The sequence below is a fragment of the Mercenaria mercenaria genome, chromosome 7 (genome assembly GCF_021730395.1).
Source record: "Mercenaria mercenaria strain notata chromosome 7, MADL_Memer_1, whole genome shotgun sequence".
NCBI lineage: Eukaryota > Metazoa > Mollusca > Bivalvia > Venerida > Veneridae > Mercenaria > Mercenaria mercenaria.
The window spans coordinates 37,602,258-37,623,428 of NC_069367.1; the positions used below are offsets into that span (position 1 = coordinate 37,602,258).

The 21,171-nt window shown below is 33.9% G+C and overlaps 1 protein-coding gene across 2 annotated transcripts in view; it reads left to right on the plus strand.

The window, feature by feature from the left end:
- Nucleotides 1–13,939, plus strand: part of LOC123554379 (plipastatin synthase subunit A-like) — a 28,814-nt gene extending 14,875 nt beyond the window's left edge. For both annotated transcript variants that reach the window (XM_045344477.2, XM_045344478.2), the window contains one exon: nt 8,048–13,939. In XM_045344477.2, the coding sequence (XP_045200412.2) occupies nt 8,242–11,481 (3,240 nt within the window). In that variant the 5' untranslated portion in view covers nt 8,048–8,241 and the 3' untranslated portion in view covers nt 11,482–13,939. The remainder of the gene's footprint in view (nt 1–8,047) is intronic.
- Nucleotides 13,940–21,171: the final 7,232 nt, after the last annotated feature.

The following is a 21,171-nucleotide window of genomic DNA, read 5'->3' on the forward strand; positions in this document are numbered from 1 at the left end:
GAAATGTGAATTTCAAAGAGATCGTGTCTAAAGTCAATTGACTTCCACCTGTTTAATACGAAGAACTTAGCACTTACCTGCAGAGAACTAAGTGTTCTGGTACAGAAACCAGGGACAATAGTTGGCAAACTGCTCAGCATTATATGACTGAATTTCTGTCTCGGTGCTAAACCAAAACTTACACACAGAAGAAAATATGTAGATATTTAATGTAAGAACTTTAGATTTAAAACTTTTACCAGGTTGACAAAACTGTTATATTTTAATGATACCAAATCAAGATATAAGAAATATGATAAATTTGATAGATATTAAATTAAGAAGACTATTGTAACATTTACAAGAATGACAGAATGTGCAAAATACTTCTTTCATATTTCAAATTGTACAGACAAGGACTAAATTGTACTATGTGACGGAATATTTCTGGATATGCTGGAACATTAAGAGAAACACTAAGAAAAACTATGCATCAAGTTTGAATATCAATCAAATTAGGTGTGGCCTGTCTTTGTCAAAATTCCAAATAATAGCAAGAGACTTGAGAGCATGATATAAATTGCTTCAGAATCAAAGTGTAATCAAATGTCATTCATAAAAAAAAAATAAAGTCATTTTTTGAGAGCCTATGATTTGTTTTTGTCAGTTGATTCCATTTATAAATAATATGTTATAAAGCAACACATTATTCATAACAGCTAACCAACAAGAGAGCAAACGTGCTATAGTAGGTAACATTAAAGTGAAAATATCGTAAGTCACATCTTAATCAAGATGTGCAGAATGTGATTCTTGTAACACTGCTGCCTCAAATTGTGTGCAGTTCATATTTTTCAGACGTTTCATCATGATTTTAGATTCCGATTTTAACTAATCCATTCAATTTTACTATAACAGAACACTGTTTAAGCTAGTGCTAGGGGCGTGAGGGCAGGGGCGTGAGGGCAGTTTCACATTTCACTACATCTAATGAACAGATACAATCAAATCAAGTCAGCAATTATTTTGCTTGGTTGTGTTCTTATGCTTCCTAAGGATAATCTTTAAAATATTTACTATCACAAAAACAGTCTAAGTGCTATGTGATGGTTGCAGAAAGTCTCCTCTTACTCAGCTTCAGTGTTGTTACATTTTCTGGTCCATTCGGATCCTGTTTACTAAAACCGAATTCCGTTTAGTCGGTGCTAGGGGGCGTAAAGTGTTTCATACGTCATTACCTCTCATAAACAGACTTGATCCAACTGAATCTGCTATTTATTTTCTAGGTTGCGTTCGTTGCTTCTGAAGGATCTTCGTAAAGTGTATTGCAAACTGTTTTCAGCATCTCTTAAGTGTAGTTCTGAAAGCACTCAGAATCTTCCTAGAAGTTTTGAATAACATTAAGAATTTGTTTTCTTAACAATTTTGGTTTTCAACCACTTAACTAGTATAGTTCACACTCTTGACAGCTTTTTGCAATTTCATAAATTTAAATCTAAATATTACTTAAACTACCTAAATAATTCATCTTGTTCTATAGTGTTTTTTTTCAGTGCTGCTTTTCAACAGTGAATATTTTATTAATAAGCACCTAAATATCTAAATACAATGCATGTGTTTCGCAATTTAAAAACAAAATGCTTTATTTCTCACGTAAATGACTGCATAGATATATTTCACAATCACACAAAACAAAGATAAATATCAATTAAAAAACACATCTTCCATGAAAGGCAGCCCTAATTTGTAACCCTATTATTAGTGTATAGATATTTGCAGGGCTGTATACATAATTATTATATAGAGAATATATACATAAACATACATTATCAATGTAAAATGTAATTTTTGACAACAATATTGAAACCATCAAATAAAAGAACAACATAGTTAAGAAATGATATTAGTATAATTAAACTGATAGCTATGTAAATTCAAAATGAAAAAGGAACATTGAATGTGTAATGAATGTTTCAGATGATTTCTTTGTTGACAAAAGTAATGAAAAAAATGTTAGAATTAATACTTAAAAGTTTTAACAAATCAACGATATCATAATATTGATAACAATGATTCAAAATTCTTCCTACATATTTCCAAATACAACAAAATACAGCGGTAACTTATTTCAAAGCGCCGGTATGGAAAAAAAATCACTGCTTGAGAAGTATGGAACTACACAATTTTATAAGAGTATTTAAAGGGAATTCCGATAGTTTTTTATGCGCATCTTTCTGCGCAGCCGACACTTTCTATGGAAAACTGAAGTGAAGTCAAGATTTGTTGAAACATGTTACAGACAGTCTTAAATATGAGAAATCTTGAATGAGATAACATTTTTGATAAGTTTTATCAGTAATCAAATGTTGATACTGGTTTATGTTGTATTGACAAGTATCATGCCTGACAGGTATCTTGCTATTTTTGTGGTTGTTTTTTCACATCGCATTTTAGTACAAAGACAGTGTTGTTCATATAATGTAAGATAATTGACTTAGTACTGATAAGACAATATCACCTTTCAGATTATTTAGTATTCAATTATAGAAAGAATTAGGAATTTTTTAAAACTTTTTTGTAACTTCTAGCAGACATACATGTAATCAATTTGGCCAGGTTCGCGCCATTTTCCGTCCGAACAGGTGTTGTATTCTAGCGGTCTTAACATAAAAATTAGCCTGGTGACCCATACATTTTTAGCCATTTTTATGCTCACAATACAATTATCTATACACAAGAAAAACAGGAAAAAATTCTATGAAAGAGTTTTTTCAAAACTTAACAAAATATTCTTCACTATGGGTATTTTTCACTAAAAAAAGTTCACAAAAGTAAATATGAAAAAATATTTTTTTTCCATTTGTACCCATTTGTGTAACGATAGAGTATTACAAATATGACTATGATATAAAATAAGTATATAATAAAATCTGTAAAAAGGAAAAAACCTTATTGTGCTGTCTTGATGTATTTTTTAGTTGGTATTTATAAAAAAGCAGAAAATGTTGAAAATGTTGAAAAATCGCTAGCAGTTTCAGCAACAGTGGGTGTGTTCAAAACAATTTTTCACAAAAACAAGCCTGGTGACCAATTGTTTTTATTTGTTCATTGTTTTCAGCACAAATTTTCCTATCATATATGTGAATTTAAAAAATTTCTATGAAAGGAAAAAAACTATAGGAATTCTCTTTAATAACTTGATAACTAAATATTCCATTACTATTTTCTAAGAAATTAAAGATACACTAAAACAGTATTACTGGAATGGTAACGTAGCATGTGTAAAGTACAAACAGATTCCTCCTTCAAATTAGTATTTACACTATATTTTCATTTGATGCAACTCAAATATTCACCAGTTTATTTATCAAAGTTTATTTCATCATGTTGTTCAGTTCTAGTTATATATTGTTTCCAGAGATGTCTTTTTTAGCATAGGTTCATTTAACGCAAATTAGCTAAAATACCTCATGTAGAAAAAAATATTTACCTTCATTTATCAAAATACTATTCTAGAAAGCACTGAGAGACATTAAGACCAGATCAAAACTGTCTGATATATATTTTCTAAATTATTGGTGTAATAAAACGAGGTTATTGAATTGGTAACGTAGCATGTGTGAAGTTTGTTACATACTTATTCCTCCTTCAAATAGGTGTTTAAACTATATTTCCAAACAATACAGCTCACATAATCATTACATTATTGATAATTAATTATATCATTTTATTCAATTTTAGTGGTATCTTGTTCCCTGAGACGTTGGTTGTGGCAGTATTTCATTTTATGCAAATTAGCTAAACATACCTATTTTGGAACAAAACAATTATCACCAGAGTTACAAATAATATTTAAGAAAACACTGAGAGATTTTCAGAACAGATCAAAACTGATTGGTACATTTGAATTGATTTAAAGCTAAGAAAATAAAACTTTTTAATCAAATTTTGTCATTTTGTAACAATCTTATTAATATTCATGAATATGCAAATTAGTTAATTAACATAAAATGCTGGTATCTAAAGGCCAATGTCTTAGCTCTATTTTGATACCTTTTTTATTGCTTTATCACCAAAACTGACCAAGATATGAAAGATTATTATCTATATGGCTGTCCTTTCCAAAGATGAACAGTTGCCATGGAAACAGTGTAATAATATATAGTTCAAAAGAGTTTTTTCCTTGGAACATTTTTTATTTCGAAAGAGTTGGACCTGCCGAACAATTTGGTACCTATAAGAAGTCTAGGGTGGGGGTGCATGGTAGACGTTATCAACCCCACCCCCCCCCCCCACCCCCACACCCCACTACGCTGAGCAAAACCTAGTTGCAAATGAAAAATTATTTTGCAAGTTTTTTTTAAATTAAGGTAGTTCTGCACGTTCGATAAACCGGAAGTGATGGCGTAACGTCATTTATCCGAAAAACGAAGAATAAAGCTTGGATTCGGCGTACGGAAATGAAAATCATTTTATGAATTAATCGCAACCTGTGATTAAACTTATTTCATTGACACTTTTGATATATTTCTAAAGTCAAAATATGGTACTTAAACATATGACATGTTAAATAATTCAAAATAATGTCCTAAAATTAGCGTGAAATGTCCGGTTCACATTAATCATGGTCAAATATTTTAAAAATAAGCACATGGACCTATACATTTTATTTCATCAAATTATAGGCAATGTCTTTATTCACAACTCAGAGAAGTTTCATCAAAATCTACATTGTAGAAAAATTTCTATTCGCGAAAATGTTATGAAAGTTATGATTTTTCCATAGACTCCAATTATGAAATATTTCATGAGGTCCATATTTTTCAAATCAGTTTAGCAAAAACTCAAGCACACGACCGTATCTTTTTATTTGCTGAATTTTCTAGGTATGTTCTGAAGTTTTGAAAAATCAGAGTTTAATCACATTCTAGAAAATAATGTCGGCCCAAACGTGCAGAACTACCTTAAGTTATTAATATAAAAGGTCGTGCGTATTGCAATAGATAATTTCAAACTCTCAAAATATCATCTGTCCCCTGATATTTTCTGTGCCTGGTGCAGATGTCGAAGGACACGTTCTCGTAACGAAAAAACTTCTGTAAAACTTCAATGTAAAATCTTGACTATGCCTCTTGTATATTATAAGGAAATTATTTTTATTATTATAAGGTGTATTATATTTAAATCGTTTTTAGCTCACATGAGTACAAAGTGCTCAGGTAGAGCTATTGTGATCGCTCACCATCCGGCGTCCATCCGTCATCCGTCCGCACGTCCGTCCGTCCGTCGTCCGTCCACACTTTCCTTAATACCCCAGTCACACATACGGCGCGGAGAGATACGTCTAGCCACGGATAAAAACGTAGTAATCCGTACCGACCCGTATTGAAACGTACCTGAGACGTACCTTAATGTAGTAAGCCGTATCAATTCGTACCAATTCGTACGGCTCAGGTACGGATCGATACGGGTTACTACGTTTCTATCCGTAGCTCGACGTAGCTATTTGCGCCGTATGTGTGACTGTGGTATTAAACAACATCTCCTTAACCACATGTCCAAATTTAATGAAACTTCACAGGGATGTTTCTTGGGTGGTCTTCTTTAACCCTTTACTCCATAGAGATAAAATAGTATTGATTATTGATAACCAATACACTCAATAGCACTATCTGCACACTATCTTCATACAGGTTATTGGAAAAAATGCAAAATTTATACCTGTGTTACCCAGATCAAAATTAGTCTGTGAATACTTGTTTTAACCATTTAGTATCCAACAAAATTTATTTTTAGAATTACTTTTTCTTTCCGATGGTATATTTTTCATAATTTTATGATAAATATTTTTCATGATAGAAAGCTACAAACCTAAGACCTTAGAATATTATTATAATTTAGCTGTTTCAGCATGTGATACTACAGAAAAGAAATATTTTTACTGTTACAAATGTACAATTTAATTAACTGAAGGTAAATGAAAGACTAGAAAGGTCTATATTAAGGGATTTTCAAAATAAACAAACTCATCTAATTAATCATTAAAATCTACACCTGGACTAAACTTAAAGAACTTTATAGATCATAAAATTAATTAATTACATTATTGTTTTGATAAGAAGCACTGATCAAAGTCACTTTCAATAAAACTTTGTTGATCCACATCATCAAAAATGATGCAAACAACACTCTAATTGCTTTGTTTTGACAGTTGTGCACAATAAACACACTTCCAAGGGGTCCAGCTCAATTAGCATAAATGACATAATGTTTACAAGTGATCTATGGATTTTTAAGGTTGTTATGGTAACCACACCTTTTATTACACTGACCTAAACTCCAATCTAATGTCTCACTTTTACATAATTTGCCATAGTTGAATGTTAGAATGAAAATAATAACATGTTTTTGGGTCACCTATGTACTTTTCCATCCATCATTAGCTCTCTTATTATATATAAAGTCAATTTGATTTTCAGAAAATGCCGCCTGATTTAAAAGTGAAAATTACCAATAAATAAGAAATATAACCATAAGTTTTTCTGAAATTGATCTTTTATTAACAGCTTAAACTTCACAAATATGCTTTTGTGGGCTTCCTTCCTGATATATTTTATTGGTATTTTGCATTTAAACTATCAGTGTAGTAAAATGTGATAAAAGGAGCATATATGGGGTAGTTTATAGAGGAGTTAAAAGGAGTATCCATGGAGTAATGTATAGGGGAGTTAAAAGGAGTATCTATGGAGTAAAGGATTAATTAACAATTGTAAAAAGAATTGAATTCCATGCAGAACTCTTGTTGCCATGGCAACCGAAAGGAAAAACTTTAAAAATCTTCTTGTCCAAAACCACAGGTCATATGGCTTTTATATTTGGCATGTAACATCCAGTGGTCCTCTACCAAGATTGTTCAAATTAGCGCCCTAGGGTCAAATATGGCCCCGCCCTGGGGGTCACATGGTTTACAAAGACTTATATAAGGAAAACTTTGAAAATCTTCTTGTCGAAAACCATAGGGCCTAGGGCTTTGATATACGGTATGTAACATCATCTAGTGGTCCTCTACCAAGGTTGTTCATATTGTGCCCCTGGGCGAAAAGAGGCCCCACCCTGGGGGTTCCAAATTTTACATAGACTTATATAAGAAAAAAACTTAAACAATATTTTTGTCTGAAACAAGAAGACTTAGGCCTTTGATATTTGGTATGTAGCATCACCTTATGGTCCTCTACCAAGATTTTTCTAATTATGCCCCTTGGATAAAAGAGGCCCCACCCCGGGTGTCCAAAGTTTTACAAAGACTTATATAGGAAAATCTTTACAAATCTTCTTGCCTGGAACCAGAAGACTTAGGCCTTTGATATTTTGTATGTAGCATCGCCTATGGTTCTCTACCAAGATTGCTACCCAGGGGTGAAAAGAGGCCCCTGCCCGAGGGTCCCAAATTTTACATAGACTTATACTGGAAAAAGATTTAAAAGTCTTCTTGTCTGAAAGTTCAAGACCTAGGCCTTTGATACTTGGTATGTAGCATTGCCTAGTGGTTCTCTAATAAGACTGTTCAAATTATGCCCCTGGAGGGAAAAGAGGCCCAACACTGGGGGATCACTTGTTATATATGTTATTTAGGTAAAAATACTTCAAACATTTTCTGATCTTATTTTCTAGACTTTTTTATTATAATTACCTGATTACTCCAAGTAATTAGGGGTCACTTGACTTTGACCTTGACCTACTGATCTACTTTTTTGTTTTTAAGATACAGTCTTGAAATTTTGATGACATATACAGTTTTGCACACCGATCTTAAAACTGACTTTCAGTCACCATGAATGTGACCTACTGACCCACTTTCTTAATCATCAGTTTGACATTTGATCTTGGTCTGCACTGGTCTCAAAGGCAGAATCACTTGCAGCAAGTATGCTAAAAGTAAATCGGATAAACAGCGCAATTTACACTATCAAGAACGGACCTTTCTGTGGAAAGTAAGTATATTATGAAATAAAGAAGTATTGACATCTACATGTGAAATATTACCTTATGTTCATTTCTATCATTTCAGATATTTTATAGATAGAAGAGGCTTTCCAGATGTTTCAATTATTCAGCAAAACTGGGTAAAATATTCTTTAAACAGAAGTTTGTTTCCAAACAATGATGACACTATTTTGAAGAAGGCGAAATTCATTTAAGGCTACCTTTCTTGTATCAGAAATATACTGTGTGTTTAAACTGAGGTCAAGTGTATTTGAAATTATGGGAACATTATTCTCTTCGCTGAAAAAACGAAATGAAGAAAACTATGTCACTAAAAGAAAGAGCCCTCACTTGTCAAGTAGTACGATATTAGGTAGAAGTGTAAAAGAAATAGATATGTCAGTGGCGCAAAGAAGAATATTAGTTTTTCAAAATGCTGTTCCTGATTCAACAGCTTACACGATTACAATAGCTTTAAGCAATGATACAAATATAGAACCAGAACCTATTTTGAAAGAACTGGTAAGACGTCACCCAATACTGTTGGCATCTTATAACCCTACAAGGAACGTTTTATCGATTGCCATAGAAAATATATCTACTGTTATAAGTCCATTTGTAACAGTAAACAGTACATCCGAATTGAAAAAGTATATAGATGAAACTATACCAGCATTTAATATGACAGACGGAGTGCTGTCACAAATGAAAGTCATCGCTTGTGGAAAGACAAAAATGTTTGTCATTCACGTGCATCATATAATTGCTGATGAAGTTACAGTTCAAAATATGAAAACTACTTTAGAACAGTTACTTCAGAACCCGCCATCTAATGTTCAGTTTGATACAGAAGATCTGTTTTTATGTTCCACGGCAACTGAGTCTGAAAAAGAGTATATCTTGTCAGAAGATTTTGCAGCCGACAAATTGTTCTGGGAAAAGGAATTTGAGGATTGCCCAGATTCGTCGTCTTTAAGTTTCAGACACATTTCTGATATAAGCGACTTCGAAGCTCATACAGCAAATACAGTCCTTTCTTTTTTATCTGATAGCAGTCAACAAATACTTGAAAGGTTCCTTAAATTACATGGACTAACAAAATTTCAGGTCTTCTTGGCATTGTTTGTCTTAGTTCTTCAACGGTATCTTGGAAGTCCAGACGTTTTAGTTGCGATACCAGTATCAACTCGTGATGCTCAAACTACGACAGTTGATGGTCTGTTTGTGAACATGGTCTTATTTAGGTATACAATTAACCTGAATGATTCGTTTGAAGAACATGTTTTAAATGTTGCCCGAAGATGGTTGACAGTTTTTAAACATTCTAGATACCCACTGGAAAAGGTGAGTGAAATGATCTGGTGCAAAAATGGCAAAAACCTCGAATGTTTATGCAGAGTTATGTTCATTTATAAAGCGTTTAGTTCTGACAAAGAAGAAATGAGAATACACGCGAAACATGCAAAAACGGAGTTTCTTATTGAAATCTCAGACGAAATAGAAGGTGGCAAAATACATTGTGAATATGCAGAAAAACTGATAGACCAAGGAATATCAAAACGTCTCGTTCAAACTCTGAGAGATGTTTGCAATAACTTCAACACACTTGGTGAGCGGAAGTTAAGATTTATAGAGTTTTTGACAGAAGAAGAGATGACAATACTAGAAGACTTTACAGAAACGGAGAAAATTGACCAAGCTAAAGAATCAGTCTATGAAATGTTTTTCAGAAACACAAAAACTGCACCATCAAAGACAGCCCTTGTACACAAAGGAAAGAAGTTTACTTACAGTGATATATTGGATCTATCAGATGGCATAGCATTACAAATATTAAACTGCGTTGACTTTAACCGTATTGAAGCCCAACCCATACTATTACTGATGGAGAAAAACGAGATTGCAATATCGGCTATATTTGCAATTTGGAAACTTGGCGGATTTTTCATGCCTATATCAGTTCTGCATGTACCTTCAATAACAGAAGCAATAGAAAAGGCCAATCCATGCCTTATTCTATTGAACGACGATCGATTTGAGAAAGAAGCCTCGAATTCAAAATGTAATATAGTATGCCTGAAAAAGAGTTTGGGTCGTTCAGTGTCAGCGTTTCACGCTTACAAGCAACCGTTTGATCGTGATTTAAGAAAGCCCGCATACTTGATTCAGACGTCTGGGTCAACTGGAAAACCCAAACATATCAAGATTTCACAGATGAGTTTATCTATTGTTGCTGCAGCTTGGATAAACGTGTATGAGCTTCAAACGACTGACGTAAATGTCTTGCAATGGGCGCCGTTGTCTTTTGATGTCTTTATAGGAGATATTGTCAGAGGTATGTGTGGCACAGCAGGAAAAGTTTGTATCTGTCCTGAAGAAAATCGCCTTGAAATAGACTACATAAAGGATATGATAAAAACAGAGCAGATAACATTGGCAGAATTTACGCCTCAATTTTCATTGACTCTTGTAGAACATTCAAATGCGGAAGAATTAAATTCTTTGAAGATATTGATTTTAGGATCTGATGTCCTTCAAACGGAGGTTTATAAAAAAGTAAAAAATTGTCTACATAGAGACCAACGCCTCTTAAATAGTTATGGAATGTCAGAAGCTACCATTGACTCCTCTTATTTTGAGGGAGAAAATTTACCAATCACAAGAGGAGGAACAGTACCTATTGGAAAACCGCTTCCTGGAGTCAGAATGAAAGTTCTTGAGCCTGAAACGCTTCGGCCATGCCCTGTTGGAACGTTGGGTGAATTGTTTATTGGTGGTCGTGTTCTAGGGTCTGGTGACACTGACGTCGTAACGCTTCCTTCAGGTGAAGTGATGCTTAAAACCAACGATCGTGCGTGTTGGCTTCCATCAGGAGATTTAGAACTTTTTGGACGACTGAATTCCGTATGTAAACTAAGAGGCTTCCGCATTTGTACAACAGAAATCGAAAATACCATTTTGATGACCTGTAGCTTTGTAGGAGAAGTTACTGTGGCCGTTCTCACGACTGGAAGAAATGGAAGCGAAATGCAGCTCCTCTGTGCGTTTGTTGTGTTGGAAAATCGTCAAGAGCTGACTGATACCGGTAAACGGAAGATAGTTCAGTCCGTAAAGGCCCGGCATCCATATTACATGGTGCCTGATTTGATCACAGCTGTTGATAGGATTCCTTTAACTACTAATGGAAAAGTAAATCATACCGCTTTACCATCGGTAGTGGATTTATTACACAGTCCAAACACTGATGAAGAGACTGAACTTTCGGAAACTGTCGTCATTTTGAGGCAAATATTTGCTGACATACTGGGACTGGATTCCTCACTGGTAGACACCAGACGTACATTTTTTGAACAAGGGGGCAATTCTTTGCTACTTGTGCAGTTTCATTCACTGATTAAACGGAAAACAGATTATGACATTTCACTAGCAGATATATTTTCGTATCCATCATTGAAAAGCCTTGCTGATTCCATAGAAGACAAAATGACACAAACGAAGAACTTAAACAACGACACTTAAACTATGAAATTCAACATTCGATTTTAGGAGTTGGTCTTAGAACACTATCTATATTTTGGAAGGTATGTAAATAAAAAAGACATGTAGCAGGCCGTTTTGCACTGAATATAAGCAAGAGGTTTTGAACTGTTTTCCACATTGTTCGCTTTTAGAGAACTCAGAACTCGTTAGACTTGACTTTTCTATACATTATAGACTAGTTCCTCATAAAATAAAATTGAAAGATGTTGGTATTTCATGACTTTTAGTTCTTTCAGTGTAACATATTTTATTGAACTGTATTGACAGGATTTTTCTTGATGAAAATTTTCTTATTTAATAAAGTTTGTTTGAACAAGCAATAACTTAAGACCGGATATGAAATGTTAGTGTTACAATCAGTTAAAGAAGTACTGCTTGTTTTATGAAGATAAATGTTATCAGCACTACGTCAATACATCAGCATTTAATATTACCAACAACAAACATGTCTTTTTTCATGCTTTTTTTCTTTTCTTTTCATTTCTTTGCTATGCTGTTTATTTTTTCAAGTTAGGCTGAACTTTTCTCATACCCTTTGTATCTTTAAGTTAAGTTTTGAAGTTTCAAACAACTGAATGACTCTAATTTATCTACCTACCAAGGGAACGACCTGACTGTAAATCATTACAGGGCAAATTTATTCAAAATTCATTTTAATAATAGCATTTACCTGCATTTCAAAACATCAATACCGGTATATGATTTATGTTTGCATGTTTTCATTGTATGTTTTAGTTCTGTTATGTCATGTATGAAAATAGGTCATCTTATGTATAGATATACACTGAAACGCTTATAAAATCGCAATTTTGTTTGAAGCCAATATTTAAAGTAAACTGTATAATAACAAGATAGTTTTCAGGCCTATTACGTACGGCGTTTTAAGTTTAATTTGAAATCAGTCCTGTGTGAAAGTGTATTCGTGATTTAACGGTAAAACTACCGTTTTTGCGATCAATCTGCGACGCATTAGAAGTTATATATGCAGTTGATATGAGAAAAAAAATCTTTTACAACTGCCGAACCAGAAAAAGCTTTTCATTCAAACATATACTATACGTATCATTCACTGAAATAGTTCATCATTTCTTATCAAATATATATTGCTAAATACAAAGCTCACTGTGTATGTAGGGCTACATCTTAATGTTATAATAGTCGTAAATTAAAAAAGATGTCATTGTTTAGTAGAAGTAAAAATTCATACTATGGTTAAATACACAAGAAAAGTTACTGGCGTTTGCTGATCTGACTAGATTATCAATTGAAAGCTGTTATTTTAACGAATTGTGTGCCATTTTGTGATTTTAATACAGAAACGTGAAAAGATGATGTTACTTCATGAAGCAACGATGCCGTACATTGCTAATTCCGGACATAAAATTTTATCAAAAACTTTTCTTCAAACTGATGTTATTGTGCGTTTCTCAAGCATTTCAGTGCACTGTATTCATTTATTTGAAGTATTAACTCCGACTAAATCAAAGTCATTTATGACAGGCAATTTATTGAATGTTCATTTTTAATACTGAGATGCATTTACTGTAAACAAAGGAGTTAACACCATCGCTTTCTTTCAAGTGTTACAATTTTAATGGAATTTGTTATGACTTATGAGTTAATATTTTTGTCGTTCATTTAATATTTCTTCTGATCTGTGTTCCTTACCTGACTGTATGTTAATATCTATGAATGTACTTTGATGTATTTACATATAGATCTATATGCAAACTGATTACTGGAACCTACATTTAACCAGTTCACTGATTTTGTTATTAGTTTTATTTTTATCACATTTTTTCACAAGTATCAGAAAATACAAGTACGTAAAGACTGGTAACTTGCCGGATAAGACATTCTAATATGCTTGTCTCTGTTAAAACACTCTTACACTAAAATGACATCACGTTAACGTGCGGTGACGTCAAAGCTTTTGTTGCGACCAAGAACGTGCGCTTCTATATTTTATCTTCTGTTTAAGATTAATGGCATATTAAGAATCGAAACACTTTATAGCAAAAGAGTGTTTTAACACTTTTTATACACTCGGGCGATAATAGGTCGTACAAATAATTTCACTCGGGCTATGCCCTCGTGCAATTATTACGCCCGACGTATAACCGCCCATCGTGCATAAATTATATATTTTTGCTATTACTGTAAACAAAGGGGTAAAAGTATTTTTAATATCACCATCATACATCTCTTTCTTGTAACTGTTACATGTACATTTTTTTATAGAATTTGTGATGACTTATGAGTTAATATTTTTGTCGTTAGTTTAATATTTTTTCTGATCTTACATATATACATGTATATGTTCGCAGCGTTGCTTTCATTTGTTTATGTGACTGTATGTTGATATTTATAAATTTAGTTTAATGTATTCACATATATATGCAAACTGATAAATTACGAAATTAAATACGAACACCTATTTTGTTAGTAATTCTATTTTATTAGATTTTCTCGCAAAAATACGTAAAGAACGGTACATAAAAACATAAAATGGTAAATTGTCGAATAAGATAATGAGCTGACTTAATGAAACCATTTTATATAAGAGACTAAATAAATGAGTCAAGATCTGTAACATAAGTTTCCAATGTAACAAGAACTTATACGATAAATGTCAGCCATATTTTATTGGGTTAAGTAATGGCTTCGAATCAGGTTACTTTTATCTATATTTATAAGTCATTGGTTCTCTTTTGAAACAAAAATAAAGATCCAGTAGAAATCGCCATGTTCCCAAAATCCAGACGTCCTAAACAACCTGGAGAAGTGTTTGTATTGATGTGTAGACAGTATATATGTACACAAAAATACAAAGAGGGACTGAAACAAAATAAACACCAGACAATTTGAATATATAATTGAACACATTGGAGCAAGCCTTGGAAAAACGCATTGGCAAAAACACAACTGACAATTTTAAATCTTAATCCACAATGTTGCATAGTTGTAAGACATTGTAAATTAAATTTATCCCGGCCAGGAGAATCCCTTGCGCACGTAAAGGTTACGAAAGACACAAAAGTATTCGTATGAAAATATATGACATTAAATTGAAACATGTAAAACATATACGCATGTACTCAATGCTTTTGCAAAGTAGCTCAGCTCCAGTTAGGTTTTTTAGAACTGTCTATCAGGAAGTCATCAACCTCAGAGATATAAATTAACACTCGCCCAGTCGCCCAGTGCGACCAGATTTGAAGCTGGTCGAGTCAATTTTCCGAAATAGTCGCCCAGCCGGCGAATGGCTTTGGATTCTCCTTTTAATGTCAATATTCTGGGTTTTCCCGAGACTGTCTTATTAATATGCACTACGTCACTTAAATCGACCAATCAAAATTACCGATGTATACTAAGGCCAATCGGAATACGTGTATCATTTACTCCGTCACTAACAATGGCTGCGCCCATAGAAATACAGCACTAGAAAGTAGAGGTTTATTGAAGGTTGTTAAAGAGCTTAGAACGGCCGGTCGCGGCGACAAAAGGAAATATTATCAGGATTATTAAAAGACCTAAAGGCCAATGAGGACTTTTAATGAAAAAAATGGTCTGTTAACAGACCGCGGCTGCATAGAACACTGACTGCAATATGTAATAATTTCGTGACGGGTTGCGAGTCCTGTAAATCGACAATGTAACAAAATACTAGAATTCAGATGACCATAAGTGTGCAGCCTCAATCAAAATGCCCATAAACAACCCAGATCCTCTAGTGCCGCAGAAATCATTCAAACTTTAAGTGCGTCTGTGTTTGAGAGGCTGTGTCCAATATTTAGAACATGTCATGCACTGGTTGATTACAACTTTCAGGACTTTTCAGTGTGAGTTTGATGAGTGTTCTGTAATTATATTTAAGAATTGATGTATTTTGGCAGGAAGCAAATTACAAGACTTATGATCAAGTATGTCGATCTAAACCACTGTTAGTATATTTTTCCGCTAATAATAGCTGGGCCCCTAACTTTTAGGCTGGGCCCCTAGAATTTGCATGTAAGGAGCCCAGTTGGCTAATAGGGTCTGAGTGTTAATTTATATCCCTGGTTACCTTTTCCGGCAAAAACAACAAGGAAAGCGTAGCGTCCAACTGTAAAAATGTCTGAACACCAAACATGCGGTTTGTCTCAACACAGTTTGAACATAATCTGTTTTAATTACACATTTTATACTCTAATGATAAAAGTAACTGAATATTTCCATCACTCAGAATCTTACTACCGTAATAGAAAGTTTTAAATAACATCCACATAAAAAATAAGGTTTAAATATACGTCGCCGCAGAAATGTCTTCGGACTACTTTGAAATTTTAAAACCAATTCTGAAATCCGATAGTAGAATTTGATGAAACATTTTCACTGTTAATGGTGGCATTTACTCTGTTGAAAGAGTGCTTCATAGGGGTACAGAGATTACCTCCATTCACGTCTGCATCACGACTACGCGCTCTAGAAAATCTGATTAACTGGGAAATATAATCCCCATAAGATACTATTACCCCGGGTACAATAATATAATAACATCGAAAGCATCTCTTTTATCTTGAATTTCAGAATGTATAATATCATTATATAGAGAGAGCTGTTAATCCAAAAACGAAGCAATAGTAAAGCAGTAATAACGTCTGCCTATAAAAGTTCAACATGAAGGATACAAAAACACATCTGCGGCAAGTGGCGCACAATAAGTTCCCAAGGAAATACCAATTTCCTGACGGAAAATTGTTTTCCCAAACTTAACGTTAATGTTGCTAAATAATATGGAGAGGGCTTTCCAAACTTTTTCACAAGTCCACAATGAATTATGTCAAACAATGCTGATAAAAAGGTTATTTTTTAATTACAAGCAATAAACGTAGTATCATCCCAAAGAAATGTTTTCTTCACTAAAGCAGATGGCTAGTCTGTTTTAAGATTATGTTGAATTCCGCTACAGAATTTGCCTTAATTCTAAAGTAGAATTAATTTCATAGAACATCTGTATTTCTGACTGAATTGTTACAGGCCATATTTGCGAAAGTCTTGGCCTTAAAATGTAGCTTATTTATTTCGACTACGCACTTTATATTGCTTAAAAATAAAAAGGCAAGAATAGACCCATTGGAAGCATTGGGTACTGCAAACACATCCAAAGCCAAACATCGCAAAGTTGGCCAACAACAAATATTAACTCTTGTGGAAAGATATATTATTACATACCCATTTCTATTCCCCGTTAAGTTACTATGGAACCGGAAACTTCAATATTTTTCAATACACTGACGCCTGAATTTCATATCGGTGCGTGACGTAATTTAATGTGTGTCGTTGCATTAAATCTTTTATTTAGTTCAGTTTGGTCAATCTCATAATATTTACATTATGTTTATACGTGTAGATACGTATGTAATAAAAAGGTTATTATCTTTGTATAAGAAAAAATATGCACTCGTTCTTTAGCAGAAGAATATTGCGCTGCAGAACTCGTGCATATTTCTTGATACAAAGCTAATAACCTATTAGTATACGGTTTTTCCAAATATCCATCAACAAGTATATTCCAATTATATGAATTATATTAAGAACGGATGGGGTAAAATAGGGAGACTTGTAAGTACTGACATGGAAAGGGTTTAGAAGAAAAGCACTACAGAATCACACACTTCAGTAGCCGCCGCAACATCAAGTAAGAAAAGCGACTATCTGTAAAAGGGTCAATCACCTAATATATTCCATGCTTTACAATTTTTGCATTTTCTGATAAATTTCGAACATGTTTTAAAAATATTTTATTTGAACAAGCATTATATTCATACTTTCTGTAGATTATATACCACAGCTAGTTTACGGGTGTGTAAGAAGACTAAGTTTAAGAAGTTTTTAAAGATTTGTGTTGTATTTCTGTAAAGATTCGTGCAATCTGTGGAAATATTTAGTGTACTACTGTAGTTTGATAGCGGTAACCCTGTTGTAACAACACACTGAATACCACTATTGGAAGAATTTCAAGTCAGTACATAAAAGTTGTAAGGGGTATTTCAACTGATGGCAGAATTCAGCTTTATATTAAAAGTTTTGCAAATACAACTTGCAGCAACTGTGGACCTGTGCGAAACCGCACCTCAGACAATTGCAGTCACGACCTTTTTCATTTTGATACTAAACATTCAATAATATACATATTATAATGGTCCAGGTATAACTGTAGCCTAAAATGAATTGAGATTTATTGAAATGCTTCCAAAATGTCTGAGATATGACTCCGGGCGAACAGAAAATGGAATAAAAATCTATGTATGTAATACATGTATACATGTAAAGTGCTATCAATCTTGTCTTTCTCGTGCAATCTGGTCAAAACTTGCAGACTGGCATTTCCCTAGGACAGGATAACATTTCTAGCATGTTTTATTTAAATACACCACATCATGTCACAAATATTGTTTAGGACAGACGAATGGACGGACAACGTCAAAACTGTATCCCTCCTTCTTCGGCGGGGGATAATGGTTCAGTTACATGATGAGAACAACTTTTTTGTCGAGCAAATTATAATTTGTATAATCACTAATTACAAAATACGTGTATAACACACTTCTATCGACGGATGGAGAAACTGAAAAATTACTGCAGTTGTATGTTGCTGTTTTACACGTAATTCATTACATTTTACAGGGACTTAAGCATGGAAAACCGTTTATGATCAATAACTTGAAAACCACTTGACCTAGAACCTTGAAACATTGTAGGACGATTGGACATGCCGAGTAGATTACCCTTTGATTTTGGTGTCAATCCATCAAAGGTCAAGATCACAGGGACCAGAATCCTTCACACTTCATCTCCGATCAATAACTGGGGAATCATTTGACCTAGAAACTTGAATCTTTATAGGATGGTAGGGCATATGGAGCAGATAACCCCTTTTGATTTTTGGGTCAGTAGACCTGAATATGGAAAACCGTTTCCGATCAATAACTTCAGAACCATTTGACCAAGAATGTTGACACTTCATAAGGTGATTGGACATGCAGAGTAGATGACCCCTATTGATTTTGGGGTCACTCCATCAAAGGTCAAAGTCACAGGGGCCTGAACATGGAAAACCGTTTTCGATTAATAACTTGAGAACCACTTGGCTCAGAATGTTGAAACTTCATAGGATAACTGAACATGCAGAGTAGATGACACTTATAGATTTTTGGATCACACGATAAAAGGTCAAGGTCATAGGAGCCATAACATGGAAAATCGCTTCCAATCAATAACTTTACAACCATTTGACCCAGAACCTTTAAACTTCATAGATTAATAGGACTTAAAAAATAGATCACCTGTATTGTTTTGGGGGTTACTTCATCCTAGGTCAAGGTCACAGACGCCTGAGCATGGAAAACAGTTTCTGATCAATAACACGAGAACCACTTGACACAGAGTGTTGAAACTTCATATGATGATTGAACGTACAGAGTAGATGACCCCTATTGATTTTGGGGTCACCCGATCTAATGTCAACATCTCAGGGGCCAGAACATGGAAAACTGTTTTCAATCTATAACTTGAGAACCATTTGACCCAGAACATAGAAACTTCACAGGATGATTGGACATGCTGGGTAGATGATCTCTATTGCATTTCAGTAACTAACCCAACCATCAGTGTCTCTTTGATTTTCGCTCCTGTCCCCCGATTGACTTCTTGCCTATTACTACTATGCTTTGGGGGAGACATGCGCTTTTCTACAAAAGCATCTTCTAGCTGGAAGTTCATGCAATTACGTACAATTGAAATGCAAATAACAAGTAGACAGAAATATGATAATCGAAACTTCTAACGCTTGTCGATATGTTTGTCAATATATATTTCAAAATATTGAATGAAACACTTGGAAATACATGAAGAAGTTCAACAATTCGAATACTACGAAATCAAAAATACTCTTGAGGGAATATTTTTTGTGGATTTTGTGGTGAAGTTTAACCACAAAATTATACCTCAACAAGCACATAAAACTCCCATTCATTTTCTTTTCTTAAGTTGAAATGCTCACGAAATATACGTTCTGGGCATTTAATGCCCGTGAAATTAAATGATTTCGCAGTAATACTATGATATCAGTTTACACATTACCTCAGCCGAATTTTAAAAAGTCTTAAAATACACATTAAAGGCACTGATCTACAGAATTTGGCTAAAAATGATCTTTCTTTAAAATTGAAATTTCTGTCATATCATGAACACGAGAACAGAGTTTTTGTTTCTAAACTATCTAAAAAATGCCAAATCTAGAGTTGGGAATCAAACCTGGGCCGCTGGCAATACAATTTTTCATGCGCACCACGGAAGAATATATACTATAGGTATCGCACAGCATTATGCGCTTTGATAAAAATAGTATAAAATAAGTCATATAGCATTACAAAATCAAGATCACTTGTTTGAACAAGAAGGTTCAAGTATTTTTTCAACATACTACAAAAAAGCCAAATTAATTGGCAAATCGAACTGCTCCGGGCCAAAACATTGTCTGGCACACAAAATATATATTTAGGTAACGAACCAACGGTATGGCGTTTGATAAAAAATGTATAAAAAATAAAGCCATATAGGCATGTACCAAATATCAAGCCCTATCACTGTGGTTTTGAACAAGAAGGTTTTCAAATTTTTTCCAACATAAGTCTATATTAACCATGTAACCCCAAGGGCGGGCCATATTTGACCCTAGGGGGATAACTTGAACACTGTTGGTAGAGGACCACCAAATGATACTAGATACCACATATCTTAGCCATAGGCTCTGGATTTGAACAAGAAGATTTTCAAAACAATTCCCTATATAAGTCCATATTAAGCATGTGACCCCAAGGGCTCGGCCATATTTGACCCTAGTGATATAATTTTAACAATCTTGGTAGATGCCTTCTAGATGACGCTACATACCAAATATCAAAGCCCTATGCCCTGTGGTTTTGGACAAGAAGATTTTCAAAATTTATTCCTATATAAGTCTATATAAACAATATTCAAACTCGCAGCATATTATGAATGTTTGCATCTGAAAAAGATGCATGAAGAAACGAAATTTGTTATTTAAAAGCATACTAGAATTCAATATGTGGGAAATAAACGCCCTATTAGAATGAAAAAGTATTTAAAAATAATGTTTAAATTTCTAATTTTACATAATGAAAATCTGTATATACGTATGAAGTGTAATTGGGAGCAACTCGGGAGGAATTGACACTTGGGTGATACACTAAGTTTACATTCTTTAGATCATGTTAGTTTGCGTAGGATTGGCGAGTTGCTGCGGAAGCGTAAATAGATATACATTCGTGTTACACTATCCTTAACATTAAACTTTAGTTCCGGATCCACAGAATTTTGTTTCACGGAAACAGTTTTAACAATTCATTGCAGCACTATAAATACACTTGTTTAAAACTTAAAACTGTTTTTTGTGTGTGCTTTACACAGTGTGTGTTTTCAAATCTAAATGTAAAAGTCTTGGCTGCTACACCTCTGCACTTTATACACATTTGAGCCGCGCCATGAGAAAACCAACATAGTCGCTTTGCGACCAGCATGAATCCGGACCAGCCTGCGCATCCGCGCAGTCTTGTCAGGATCCATACTGTTCGCTAACAGTTTCTCTAGTTGCAATAGACTTTG